The following is a 14,526-nucleotide window of genomic DNA, read 5'->3' as shown; positions in this document are numbered from 1 at the left end:
AGCTGTGTCAGGCTTCTGGCTATTACAACATAAGTGTGGTAGCCTCTGCTTCTACTGGGAGAGGGCTGAAGGGCAGGAAAGCAATCTGGCCATGTTTTTCTATCCGTGAGAGGCCAAGAGTGCATGTGTGGTGTGGCGTCTTGGATATCTTCTCTGGCATTCTTTTTTGCTAAGCTGACCCAAGGGAAAGATCAGCATAGTTGTGTGATCAGCATAGTACCTGGCCCTTCTGTGGATTTACTGCAGGATAGTGGCTAATCAGATTTATGTGTGGTTTCTCAGCCTCTTAGCTGTGCTGTGGTACAGAGGACTTGAGAAGGGAAGACCATTATCCAGGTATACATTTCAACAGAAGGGCATTCGGGTTCTGAAAGGCAATAAACCCATTCAGGCTGGGGCAGGTAAAAAAAAAAAAATGTTATCGAAAGACAAGGACGGTAGTAGGTGAATGGAGAAAAGAAATAAAAGGAGAGGAACATGACTGGTCCTCGGTATGGAGGAGAAGGTTTGCTGTAGATATGAGGGAGAGCAGAGACAGAGGCAGACACATCTGGGCGAGTGCAGAGTGGACAAGGCCAGATTGAACGGTGCCAGGAGAGGAGAGGAGGAGGGAAAGGGAATGAGGGGGAGAGGGACCAGATGCAGCAGCTCGGAGACCCAAACAGACAAAGAGGGCGGATAACCGAAAAGGCTGGATCATATAGGAAGATCAGCCCAGCCCCTGGAGATTCAGGATTGGGAGCAGAGTAGGCCAGCCAGGAGGATCCTGTGACCAGAAGGAACTGGGGGATGCAGGGAGAACCTGAGTCCAGTCTCCACTTTGATATGTAAAGTAGGCACCTCAGCAGTTTGTCCAGTTTGAAACCTAACAGTAAGGATCTCCAAGTTGGGAGATCTGCCTAAACCCTCAGGTGACTGCAGATGGGTTTGCAAAGCCACCTTTCCTGTAGGGGAAGAGTACCCATGTCTCCCTTGGCATCTTGACTCTGCAGACTGTAACTGCAGACCCACCACAGCTGCAGTTCACACACAAAGTTAGGCTTCTGTGTACCACCGTAGGTCACCATGTTCCGTCACTCCAACTTAACAGGTGATTTCTAAGCCGACAGTTGACTTAGTTCCACAGTACCTGGAGGAATCTCTGCCTGTCTTGGGCCCCAGCCATCTTTTTAACATGATTGTTATGTGTTTGTCTGCATGGAAGAATGTGTGCCAGCCATGTGCTTGCCTGGTACGCACAGAGGTCAGAAGAAGGCATCAAAACGGTAGAATTGGAATTACAGATGGCTGTGAACCATTTGTGAGCCATGCGGGTGCTGTTAATGGAACCTGGGTCTTCTACAAGAACAGCAAATGCTCTGAATTGTTAAACCATCTCCAGTCCTATAGGCCCACTCAGTCTTACAGAGACAAGTCATTGAGAAGCCCTCACTATGAGGCTTGGGCCCATATGAGATGGCCTACAGTGGCTCATGTTCTTTGGCTACCCCATGGCACATCTTACCCTAACTGCGGCTTCTGTGTCTTCTTCTCTCCAGGAAGCAATGCCTGCGTTCCTCAGCCCTGCAGTCTGCTGTGCCTCCCTAAAGCCAACAACAGCAAAAGCTGCAGGTGTCCAGAAGGTGTGACCAGCAGTGTCCTCCCCTCTGGGGACCTGATGTGTGACTGCCCTAAGGGCTATCAGAGGAAGAACAACACCTGTGTCAAAGAAGGTGCGTCCCTGGTTCTCTTTACGCTCTTTCTCTTTCTCCTTCCCTTCTGATCTCAGTGTTTCCTAGAGTTTGGATATGAGGTGTTCTGGCCCAGGTTGTAAGGCCTCTGGTTCTTCACAACCTTCCTGGGCTGTTCGTATAAAGGTCATAGCTGTGGCCCTTGGTTTGATGGTCAATGACACAGCTTCCCTCAGGTCCAATTTTTTTTTTTGTTCTGTGTGTATTTCTCTGTGCAATCATGGAGCGGCTTGCCTTTCAAACATAACTGGCTAAACTCTGTCAGAGCGGAGGACTGTTCTCCATTTGCCACCACAGAGCCTGGAATGGCCCAGATGTTTGGAATCAGGGTTGGAAGAAGTCTAAAAGTCTTGACTGACGTCGTCCAAGCTGTGAGCAAGTCTGTGACACTAGGAGCCTTGTCTTTAGCCAGTTTGCATTTGAATAAATGGTTTTTAAGAAAGAGAATCTGACTGGACAACCCCCCAATTCCTCCGCAGGACCTTCAACCCTCCATCTTGTTACCCCACCCCCCCCACCCCCAGTTTCTAGCCTCCTATTCCTAGCAGCCAGCGCCCAGGAAAGGTGGTCTGGCATGAAGTTCGTGGATTGATGGCTCAAGTCCTGTGTTTTCCTTCTTCTCTAGGTCATATTTACATTGCAGTCCTAACCACACTTGTCTGAGGCCAGGGCAGGCGAGTGTACAATGGAGGCTTTATTGGCCGGCTTCCCTAAGAAATACAAACGGAGAAAAGATGACTCTCCCTCTCTCAGAAGCAGGGGGCCTCCTTTCATGCTCCAAATGGCGTCTTAAAGCTATTTGGAAAGAAAGTCAAGAGTAAATTATGAGAAGAGGGCACAAAGGTTTCTCCAGTCACCACTGGAATTGTTCACACAGGCTACCAGTGTCCTTGACCCAGTGTGCTGAAAAATACGCTTATGTCATCTCTAAGTCTTTGCTAAGAAAGAAAGAAAGAAAGAAAGAAAGAAAGAAAGAAAGAAAGATTGTGAAATTTTATAAGCTGCTTGTTTATTAAATTAATGTATTAGTGTATTTATCAATTACATGAATATATAACTATCGTCTAACTACATAAAATCATCCCTTTCTAACCCCAAATCCTTGACTTATGTGGATAATAGATTCCATGGCTCCTCAAGTCCTTTGCAGAAGAGCATAGGATTTGCACAATAATCTAACCTGCTGTATACGTTCAGCCACCTCTAGACGGCTGATAACACCTACTGCAGTGTAAATACTTGTTCGTAGGTAGGGGTTACACTGTACAGTTGAGGGAGTGAGACCACGGAGAACAAAGTTTGTCCACGTGCAGTACAGATGCGATTCCCCCCCCCCCCGACCCCTGAGTATTTCTGGTGTTTGTTTAGCTGAGTCTTGAACATGGAAGCCATGAGTACACAGATCCAACTAGGTGTATATTATAGCTGTAGAGTATGGCCTGGGTACTTCTGATACTCTGTAGACACAGCCTCTTAAAGGTTTGCTTGTGTGTAATTTATATTGTGTTTTTGCTGACAGCGAGATTTGTTTCCCAGGAGACCATAGTAGTCACCTTCACACACTTGTAGCCTACCTCACCTTCAGTTTTCATTTAAAGAGGAAAGAGAGAGGCTTGTTAGGAGTGTGTGTGTGTGTGTGTGCCCACTTGGCCCTTCCCTTCCCCGTTTCATCCCATCCCATCTGCAGCAGAATGCAGTTGGAGGAAGAGAGAAGGAAAACCGAGAAGAGGAAGTTTTGTGATCCCGGTGGTAAGAATAACGCTGGCTCCCCCCTCCTCCCCCCACTTTAGAGAACACCTGTCTTCGCAACCAGTATCGCTGCAGCAACGGCAACTGTATCAACAGCATCTGGTGGTGTGATTTCGACAACGACTGTGGGGACATGAGCGACGAGAGAAATTGCCGTGAGTCCCCAGGCGTAGGATAGCAGATGCGCGCCATCGCTCAGGGACCTGGCTGGTCCTTCTGGCTTGTGGCCTGTAGTTTGGGGTCCTGGCTGGTCACTTCTGTGGTGTTTATCTAAACGATTGGGGTTTGGACAATACCCCCACATATAATATATTATGTATCAGTATATTACATAGGTAACTTTAAGTCCCATTGATACTTACCAACTGAGCTGACTGGACAATGAGGGTCATGAGCTTTGTGTCTGCACTGGAATACTGGGTGTCATCCCCAGTAACTCAGGGGTGCATGGCATGGTTTGATTTGTTAATTTAACACTCAGGCATTTCAAAGCCAAGCAACAGGTGTCACTTCCCATGCGGCTTCTGTCAGGTGATACAGGTGCACACCAGGCTGAAGAGAGACTGTTATAACTAGTCAGTGGGTTCCACAGGGTCTGGAATGTGGAGAAATGTTGGTAGGTATGTGGTGTCCAAGTGACCTTTGCACTGAATAGCTTCTAAGGTCCAACCCCATTTCACAGACCCTAGAGATGGACATCTGCTTAACCTTGGCTCTCCTTTTCCAGCTTTGCTTTGAATGGCTTTGATGTCTCTCTATAAAGCCATCTGCTCACTGATATTTATTTTAGCACCTCTGTCTCGGGCTCTTTGCTGAGCCACGTGTCGGTAGGGAAGTCTGTGTCTGAGAAGCCAGTGGACACCAGTACAGTAGAGTGCTAGGTACCAGAATGAGTAACTGTATTTGTCTGGGAAAGGCACCCCAGTCAGCTCCCGTATGCACAAACGAGGGCATCTGAGGAGCCCAGGGAGCACTGAGCAGAGGTAGGTGATAGACAAGGGAGGCACGTGCTCCCACTCCTGAGGATGAGTGCTCCCACTCCTGAGGACACGTGCTCCCACTCCTGTGGATGAGTGCTCCCACTCCTGAGGATCAGTGCTCCCACTCCTGAGGACATGTGCTCCCACTCCTGTGGATGAGTGCTCCCACTCCTGTGGACGATAGGGCAGGTAGGATCCAATGCATAACCCACATCGGAAGTTTTATGGGTGTTCCTGGAGTAGCAGACAGGAACCACCCACGTGCTGTGGCAAGGACTTGCCTTTGGAAGGTCAAACAGTGAGCAGAATGAACTGGATGAGAGAGAACCGGACTGTGGGCAGGGAACCCCGAGACCACGGCAGGCCTGTCTTTCATACCAGTTGCCCCTGGCTACCCAGAGGCTCTCTCACCGTTTGAACTGTAGAATAGGTTGATGATGGAAGCCCGTGGGCCCTGACAGATGTGTGTAGGCCATCCACGGAGCACATGCTGGGGCCCCACGAGCCTTAATAACCTTATAGCGAGCTTATCTAGTTTGCATCTAACGTAACTCTTTAGGTTCACATGGGCCCTGCAATGCCCTTCCCTGCCCCTTTGTGGCTTGTTGGAAATTTTCTATGAGCCTTTATATACTCCCATTTTCCCTTGACCTCAGTGTATGCTTTTCCCATCTGGGGAAAAGACTGTATTATCCTCTCCTATATTACAGCCCAACACCAGTTTCCTCTCCCTTCTGTCCTCTCAGTCTCAGTCCCTCCCACCATCCCTCTCCCCCAGATCCACTCCTCCTCCATTTTCCTTCAGAAAAGAGCAGACCTCCCAGGGATATCAACGGAACACGGCATAACAGGTTATAATCAGATCAGGGACACGGCCTCATATAAAGGCTGGTCAAGGCAACCTGGTAAGAGGAAAAGGCTTCCAAAATCAGGAACAAGAGTCAGAGACAGCTCCTGCTCCACTGTTAGGAGTCCCACAAAACACTCAGACATACAACCATGACATATCCAGAGGACCCATGCAGGCTCCCTGATTGTCACCGCAGTCTCTGTGAGCCCTTATGAGCCCTGGCTAATTGATTCTGTAGGCCACATTGTAGTGGTGCAAAGGAGTATCTTAAGTGACAGATTGGGAAAGGCTTGTGCCTCTGGTTGTCTTTATTTTCTTTTTAAATGGGCCTTTTCCCATTTATCTGTGTTGTTGCAAGAAGGTGTGATGTTTGTGAGGGGAGAGGCAAAGCTCTTTTAAAACATTAACAAAGGTTATTAAGTACATGAAGGAGACAATAGAAGGGAAATATTCCATATAGGACTGTGGGAAATAGCTCACTCAGACATTAGGCATAGCAGAAGTAAGGAAAAGTGAGCGAGCTTTCCTGTGCCCCAGGCTCAGGATCTCCTAACAGCTCCGTATGTGCTCCGAAATCATGACCTCTGTGTTTACGCAGGTGGCTACTGGCCTCAGCACTGGCCTCCCACAGCTCCAGCCCGGTGACTGGTGTCACAGATTTCTGCACAGTGTGAACCCCTCCAGTGGGTGAAATATGGAGCTGGCTGTGTCCTGGTTTAGTGTCTGTCAGCTGAGGTCCCCCACCCCCATGTCACCCAGAGACAACCTTTGCTCCCCTCTCTCACAAGTCTGAACCCACTTGGCTTAGATCTCCACGTGTGCGATGTGACAGGGTTGAGGTGATAATGAATGGTAGACATTTGAAAGCTCTCCCCTGGGAACCAAACAGAGGGGCCAGATCTGTCTCTCAAGGCTCTCCTTATCAAGGAGTGACATGCCTGTCCACTTATCCAGATGGTGAGCAAAGCCCAGTTCACAGGCGGGGTTGCAGAACAGGGCAGGTGTGGCAGGATGCTGTGGCGTGGGGTGACTGCCAAGGCACCCTGTCAGGTGCAGGAGAAGAGCAGAGGGGGCTTGGAGGCGACTTGGGAGGGATGTTGTCAGTCATTTTCTTCCGTTAAACAGACTCCTCCAGCTGGGTGGGTTCCAGGCCCTCAGTTTTTCCCTGAATCCCCTGAAGCCTTGTCATTTTGTATTCATTCCCTGCCTCCTACCTCGAGCTCAATTACAGAGAAGAAATGGAACCTCAAATAAGAGCGGCTGGGACATCTAGCAACAATGTTGCCGTTTGGTGTTTTATTGTACTGCGGACCTCCACCCTCTGTTCCAGGATGCTGCCCTGCTCTGTGTCAGCTCCTCAGCCGCTTGGAGAACAATCTTCCTTCCCTCATTTCTCCTGAGGGCCTTTTCCCTGGGCCTCAGGGTTTCAGATCAGCCGGGACATTTCTGTTTAGGAGAGCGAGTAAATCGATTTTTCAGACCTATTCTTAGGATGTTGAGGCACTCTGAGGGAGAAGAGAGACGCCATTAGGAGTCCACTACCTCTACATTCTCCTTGATAGAGTGTGGCCCTAACCCTGTAATCGTCTGTATCTGTAATAACGCACCAGGTGGAGGTCATCTCTATGGATAGTAGGGGAAGGGGGTTGCAAAGGTTAGGGACCCATAAACTGTAGATGGGGGAGCAAGTCCTGGCTGACCATGGCGCAGTTGCTTCACCTTGCTTCACCTTTGCCTTACAACAGAGGAAATGGCAGCTTAGGGTACGTTAGTGGGAGGATTTGGACCTCAGCCCTTACTGAGTGCAGATATAACACTCACTTCCGCCGTAGGATTCTGGGTATGTGTTCCTTTCACCCGTAGAGTGTGTGCCAGCTGGTGATAGGGGACGGGGTATCCCTCGAGGACAATGGAGTTTATGTCCCTTCCTTGGAAAGAGTGCTTGACAATCTGGAAGGATTTTAGGGGCTACTTCAGCCCTGCACTTCCTCTCCCAGCCAGACAGCAGTGTCTCACGCCCTGGGCCCCATTTCTGTCTACATCTGGCCTTGGAAAACACAACATGCCCTTACCTAGCTTGGATGGGAGTTTCAGGTTCCCGAGTGATTTGTTTCTGCCATGAGGTCGGGGTGTAGTTCTTGTTATAATTGAAGCCTGCCTCCCTCTAGTTTTAACTGCTATTCTGGTGGGGAGGTTTGTAGCAGGACAGGGGATGAACTGCTATTCTGGTGGGGAGGTTTGCAGCAGGACAGAGGATGAACTGCTATCCTGGTGGGGAGGTTTGTACCAGGACAGGGGATGAACTGGACATAACAGATGTGTCAGTGTGTCTCTTCTTTCTCACTGTAGCCACAACAGTCTGCGACGCAGACACTCAGTTCCGGTGCCAGGAGTCGGGGACGTGCATTCCGCTGTCCTATAAGTGTGACCTTGAAGATGACTGTGGAGATAACAGTGACGAGAGCCACTGTGGTAAGGGAAGTCCCTGGGAGGGTCTTCATGCTGCTCACAGGGCTGTGCTAGTGGATGGGGTGGGCTGCAGTCGGGAATTCCTGATCTGGGACTTAGCATCTCCCACCTGCATGGCCACCTCCACCCTCATATGAGGGGACTCGTCACTTTCTCTCCTCTGCTCAGTTTTTGTAGAGCCACTTCACTGTCTTTCATGGGCATGTCTTTCAATTACTTGGAAGCACCGATCTCTGGCTAATGGTCCTCTAGACCCCCACCTCCATCACTTATTCTTGATCAGCCTTTGTTCTCCAATCTGAAAAATGGATCCTTTTTTCTCTTTTAGAAAATCTATACACAAGATGCGAAAGCAAGGATGTATGTTCTCTGAGTGAATTCAACTAGCCCTTTTTGTTTTTCATTTTATTTATCGTTATTCTGTGTGGCCGTGATGTATACGTGAGTGTGTGTGCGATGGTTTGTCTGACTGGGGGGGGGCGTGTGTGTGTGTGTGTGTGTGTGTGTGTGTGTGTAGGGGGAACAAATCTAGACTCAGTTCTCACTTTCTCACCTTTACATGGGTTGTGGGGATTGACCTCAGGTTGTCGGGCTTACATGGGAAGCTCCTCTCTCCCCCAAACCCGTTGGCGTCTTAATAACTAGATATCCTCCACCTCTGGGCAAGTAGGATATTGTCCCCAGGATCATACAATTGTGACCTTTAATTTCCTTTTTTTTGAGACAAGTTCTCTATATAGCCTAAGGCACTCCAGATCTTCCTGCCTCAGTTTCCTGCGTGCTGGGACTACAGATGCATGCTTCTGTGTCCAGCTGCGCAGACTTATTGTTGTTCTCTTTAAACCAATCTAATGTCATAACCTCTGTCAGGAGTTGGCCGGCAGGGCTGATGTAGCATGAGTTCTCTAAATGGAGGGTTCTGTGTCTAGAATTCTAATGTGTTGCCGTCACCGGTACTAGTGGGGCCTACTGTCCACTCTTTGACTGGGATCCTCCTTAGTGATCTCCTTAGTGGGATTATCCGGTATGACAGGATCGCTTTATGTCAGAGTGGGGAGCTGAGGCTCATACCTCCTCTTCTGATGCAGGCCACTATCCTGCCAGTGTTTTGAGCAGGCACTGGTCTGAAGCTGTTACTTGCTGTAGAATGAGCTTTTATGCAGTGTGTGTGGTGCACAAGCCCGGAGGACCTATCAGTCTAGAAGGAGAGTAAGAATGGAGGGCTGACACCAACCCAGACATGGTGATGTGTTGCCGGGGTCCTGCTGGCCCTCCCTTCTGTCCACAAGGTCAGGGCCAGGCAAGCTGGGAGTATGCACACGGACAGGGCCAGCTTTGCTTGTTATGAGAAGGTGGTTTGACTCATAGGGGCTAGCCCTAGTGGAACGGGGGCTGTTCACGAATCACTTTAACACAAATTATTGAACACACTTAGGGCCACTTTTGCATAGAGTGTACCTTGGTTTGGCTAGAGAGGGAACGGGGCTTTATGTTTTAATTCTTTGTTCCATAATATTCTTTTATCAAATGCCATCCAAATGGCCTTGGGATCTACAACTCTTTCCATCATTCTTTTCTTTCTGTCCCAGAACTCACAGGGTGAAATGTATGGATACGGTAGAAATGTACCTTCCCCTAGAAGAAATGTAACCCCACATGGTTCCAGCTCTCTGTGGCTGTCTAGCTCCCTGTCTGGGTACCAGCCGAGCTCTTGATAGCTCAGCGCCCCTGTTCACTGTCTCCATCCTGCGTTCATGCCTCATTCCTGCTCATTGGTCCTGAAACCATCACAAGAGCTACTTGATGTGATTCTGATGCATCTGGTCTGCTTCATAAGCCTCAGACTTTCATGAATGCCTCACGCGCCACCTTTGCTACCAACTGGTCGTCTTTGAGGAAAGCAACTTGGACAACTGTCCTGGGTCTCATGCTTGGCTAGTCTTATTTGCTTTCATCCTTCAAATTATTCCAATAGTTATTGTGTGTGTGTGTGTGTGTGTGTGTGTGTGTGTAGGTCAGAGGACAACTTCATGAGTTCTCCCCTTGGTGTCTTAGGGTTTCCATTGCTGTGACCAAGGAAGTTCTTATAAAGGGCATCGTTTAATTGGGGCTGGCTCACAGGTTCAGAGGTTCACTCTGTTACTATCTAGGTGGGAAACATGGCAGTGTGCAGGTAAACATGGGGCTGAGGAGATGAAAGTTCTACATCTTGATCCAAAGGGAGACAGGAAAAGACTGGCCTCCAGCTGACTAAGAGGAGGGTCTCAAAGCCCACCCTCACAGTGACACACTTCCTCCAACAAGGCCACACCTCCTAATAGTGCCACTCCCTAGGCTGAGCATATTCAATCCTCCACACAAGGTTCCTGAGGATGGAATGAAGGATGTCAGGCTTACATGGCAAGTACCTTTATCTGCTGTATTGAGCCAGTTACCTACTTCACACCTCCTGGAGTTTTTTGTTGTTGTTTGTTTTGTTTTGTTCTTTTGAGGCTTAAGACAATTCCACTTGGAAGTTCTGTGTCTCAGTCCTTTTAGGCTCTGTAAAAAAATAAATAAATAAAACTTAGACCATATGACTTACAAACAGTAGAGATTAATTTCTCCTCATCTTGGAGTCCGGGAATTTCTAGGTCAAGGTACCAGCAGATTCGCTTTCTCTTGAGAGACTGGCCTATCTATCATATGGTACCTTCTCTGTGTCCCCAGGAGGCAGAAGTGGTGAAGAGAGCCTGCCTTCTCCCTCAGTGAGGTCATGGATCCCACTCTTAGCCACCGTCTAAAGGTCCTGTCTCTCATTCTGCTGCATCAGTGATGAATTCCTTGTAGGGGTTTGGGAGTAGGGGTTTGTTCAGGCCGCAGTGGGGTTTTGTGATTCCTCAGGACCTATAAAAGATATTATGGGGAATCCATGCTTCTTTTGGCCAAGCTACATTACATCATTAGCCCCAGGAACCATCCCTTCTGGAGAGCAAAGCCACGGGCATCCCAGAGGGAAGTCCTGAGCCCTATCTCCTCCCTCAGAGGAGAGGCCAGTTTCCCTGAGGTGAGCATCTTCCAGTGAGCAGACCATAGCTCTCCCTCAACAACGGGCAGTATCTCTAGGATCTCAGATTCTCGAAACTTCTGCTCTCTGGCCTTCCTCATTATTGTATCCTAACTTCAGTCTCATTGCCATAGCAGGAGTAGAAATGTTTGTGGAACACATAGCGAACGAATGTCATGATAAACGGAGAGGTCATTTTTTTGTTTGTTTGTTTGTTTTTTTCTCTCTCTCTCAGAGTCTGCGGATGTCAGTATCTTAGCTCATCTAGAACCCATTTGCAACATGCACGGTGGGAACATGTTCTAGGTGGCCTCACATCCTTGGTTTGAGGCCTTTCTTTCTGTCCACTGTGTCTAGGAATGACCCATGACGCACGGCTCCTGGCGAAGCTCTCTGTGTCTACAGCCGTGTGAACATTTGGTGGCATGTGTGTCCGTTTCCGACTTCTTGGATGGCTAACCCGAGAGGTGGAATCCCGAGCGTGCCCCTCTTCCCACCTCCAATCCCTGCTGTGCTTTTCTCCCCCACAGAGATGCACCAGTGTCGCAGTGACGAGTTCAACTGCAGCTCTGGGATGTGCATCCGGTCCTCCTGGGTGTGCGACGGCGACAACGACTGTCGGGACTGGTCAGACGAAGCCAACTGTACCGGTCAGTACTTCCTAGACCTAGTCAACGATGGTCATTTAGTTGTGTGCTAGCGAGCATAGAAACTAGACGTGAGAATTAGTGTGAGAAACAGCTAGGTCAGCCTTCCTCAGAGGCTTGTGTGTAGTGATGTGGGAGCCATGAGCAGAACTTTGCAGTGTTCTGGGGGTACCCATATTCTGGGGGTACCCACATTCCGGATCCATCTTCTTAGTTCTTCCTGACCAGTAAGGAAGAAACCATTCACACAGACTGACTGTTGGTCTAGGAATCGTGTCTTTTTAAGATTTGTTTTTATTTTCTGTGTATTGGCAGCTTGCCTGCATGTATGTATTTGTGCCATATGTATGCAGTGCCCTCAGAGAAGGTCAGAGAAGGGCATCCGATCCTCTGGAACCGGTTACAGATAGATGTGAGCTGTCAAATCTATGGTTTGAGTAGCACGAAGCTGTTAAGGGTTTTCTAAAAGGGTTAAAGTGCAGCCTGGGCTTGTATTTCTTTGAGGTAAGGTTTTCTCCTTGGGAACATCATGGGTGGGAAAGGGGTGTTAGATGGTGTAACACAGGGGCCAGGATTTTACCCTTGGGAACATCGTGGGTGGGAAAGGAGCATTTGATGGTGTAACACAGGGGCCAGGTTCTGCTTCCTCTCTTCTCTCCACGAATGCCTGTTATGTTTGTGAATGACTGAATGGCAGTGTTTATGGGAATGGTGAACACTGGGTGGGTAATTCAGGGAGTGTGAAAAACTGTGAGAAATGAGCACAAGTCTGTTTTACTATCCTTCCTGATGACCATATGTTTTTATACGACTATACCTTTTCAAATACTAAAATTAGAATAAAGAAAATTCCGTAATTCCTGGATTCCTCTAGAAGTGGAATTCAGTTTGGTCCTACTTACTCCAAAACAATGGTCCCATGTATTATTCGGATGCCCAGTAATGTCCCCCAATCTCAGAAGGCCACGTGCTTTTTGGGTGTGGTCTCCCCTAGAAGGGTTCAGGATGGATGATTCTTCTGTACAGGGTGTGGCCTATCAAGGAGAGAGACCTAGACTGTCATAGGAGCTGCCATGAGCCCAGAAGCAGGAGAGAGAGGCTGTCTGGAGGCTTGAGTTTGGATAGATAACTAGTTAACACGTTAGAAGGGTGCACCCAGGCATTCAGTATGTAAATTGCAGCATGGTTGAGCACCTTGTTAGTACTGCCATGTTAGACCAACCCTGTTTGCAGCAGCTTGTGCCAGACTTCCAGAATGAATTAACACTTCAGTACTATGAGTGGGCGTGTCATAAACTCCAGGCCTTAGCTGTGCTTTCCTGTAGACAGCCATGGAACTCCGTTTTGCCATTTAACTGCAACCCTGTGCCAGTGGTTCTTCAGGTCCTTTTAAGACTGAGTCTCCTTCTTGCCATCTCAGAGTAGCTGGAGGGTAGGTTTGAGCTCATTCCGCCATCGATGTGACACTTCATTTCCTGATCTAGTGAATTAAGACAGAGTGGATCAGAGTGGGCTGTCCTCTTGGTGGCCTCAGCTCACTGTGCTGTCTGTGTTGAGAGTGTTCCTCATTCTAACCCACTGTGTTTCTACCCAGGCTCTATCTGGGGTCTTTATTCCTTTAAAAACACCCTAACCGTTTTGATGTTCACTTTAGAAAGCATGTCTTTGTACCGGTAACATCCTTCCTCCCTCATAGGTGTAGAATCACTTTAAATCTCTGCCTGCCCACAATTCCAAAGTGACAACGCTTAGTAAACTATTGAGTATTTAAAAGCACCGGACAGGAAATATTTTAGTTTTGTCCTTTAAAACCTTGAACATTAGGACTGGGAGTGTAGGTCACTGATACAGCATTTGCCCAGCAGGATTGAGACTCTCGGTTTAATTCCCATCACCTCTAAATAAATAAGTAAATAAATAAATAAATAAATAAGAACATCTAAACCTAGTCAGTTATTACTTGTTTCGATCTATCTACCTACCTATCATCTATCTACCTACCTGTCTACCTACCTACCTACCATCTATCTATTTATCTATAATCTGTTTATCTATTATCTATCATCTGTCAACCACCTATCTATCTCTGTACCTATCTGTTCATCTATCTATCTATCTATCTATCTATCTATCTATCTATCTATCTTATCTATCATCTGTTCATCACCTATCTACCTGTCTACCTACCTACCATCTATCTATTTATCTAGCATTTATTTACCTATTATCTGTCATCTATCAATCACCTATCATGTATCTATCTGTCCATCCATCCATCCATCCATCCATCCATCTATCATCTAGTGTGTGCGTGGCATGAGTGCACACACGTGTGAGATGCATGGAGGTTACACGACAACTTCCAGGAGTCAGTTCTTTCCTCCTACCATGTAGATCCCAGGGATTGAACTCAGGCTGTCAGGATTGGCCGCAAGCGCCTCCATCTGCTGAACCCTCTCGCCTGCTCCCAGATCTCAAGGTCTCTCTTCAGCGAAGTATAATTCATATTTCTATGGCTGTAGATGAGTTTCTGAATCTAAAACATCTGTGTTTGTCACATAAATAAAATTTTAAATAAATATTGTGTCTAAAACATCCAGTTACTTTCCAGTGACAACCTGTAATTCTTTGTAGTTCTCTGTATGCCTTTTTAAAATATCATTAATCATTCAAATTTAGTTCTGGTCACACATCTTTGCTCCCCTGCACTCCGCAGTAGTCCAGGGCTTTGTAAGAAGTGAGACAGAGGTCTTCCTCCTTAGATTTTTGTATCCATCCGTTTAGGCCCACTTATGTGGTCATGATTTCAATCAGGTGTTCTCACTGATGTTGATAAGTTGGGGGAAAATCAAAGCCAGAGAGGAAGTGGCAGGATGCCTCTGATCCTCACCCCGCTGACCCCACAGCTACAGTGAACCCCATCATCCCAAGTCTCCAAATGCTACAGCCTGGACCAGTCATTCTCTCCATCTGGGTAACTGAAGTATTATTTTTGAGTGTATATTATTTCTCAGACATTTAAAATCAGAGGACTAGTCAATCACTCAGAAGATTT

General features: G+C 47.7%; 1 protein-coding gene across 1 annotated transcript in view; it reads left to right on the top strand.

The window, feature by feature from the left end:
- Sorl1 (sortilin related receptor 1) overlaps positions 1 to 14,526 on the top strand; it is a 163,299-nt gene that overhangs the window by 100,542 nt on the left and 48,231 nt on the right. Inside the window, exons 22-25 of the mRNA XM_028755788.1 lie at positions 1,539 to 1,712; positions 3,521 to 3,634; positions 7,659 to 7,781; positions 11,355 to 11,474. Of these exons, the coding sequence (XP_028611621.1) occupies positions 1,539 to 1,712; positions 3,521 to 3,634; positions 7,659 to 7,781; positions 11,355 to 11,474 (531 nt within the window). The remainder of the gene's footprint in view (positions 1 to 1,538; positions 1,713 to 3,520; positions 3,635 to 7,658; positions 7,782 to 11,354; positions 11,475 to 14,526) is intronic.

The sequence above is a fragment of the Grammomys surdaster genome, unplaced genomic scaffold (assembly GCF_004785775.1).
Source record: "Grammomys surdaster isolate TR1022 unplaced genomic scaffold, NIH_TR_1.0 126086, whole genome shotgun sequence".
Classification (NCBI taxonomy): Eukaryota; Metazoa; Chordata; class Mammalia; order Rodentia; family Muridae; genus Grammomys; species Grammomys surdaster.
The sequence above is the reverse complement of the archived record's forward strand: the minus strand, read 5'-3'. Positions and strand labels throughout refer to the sequence as shown.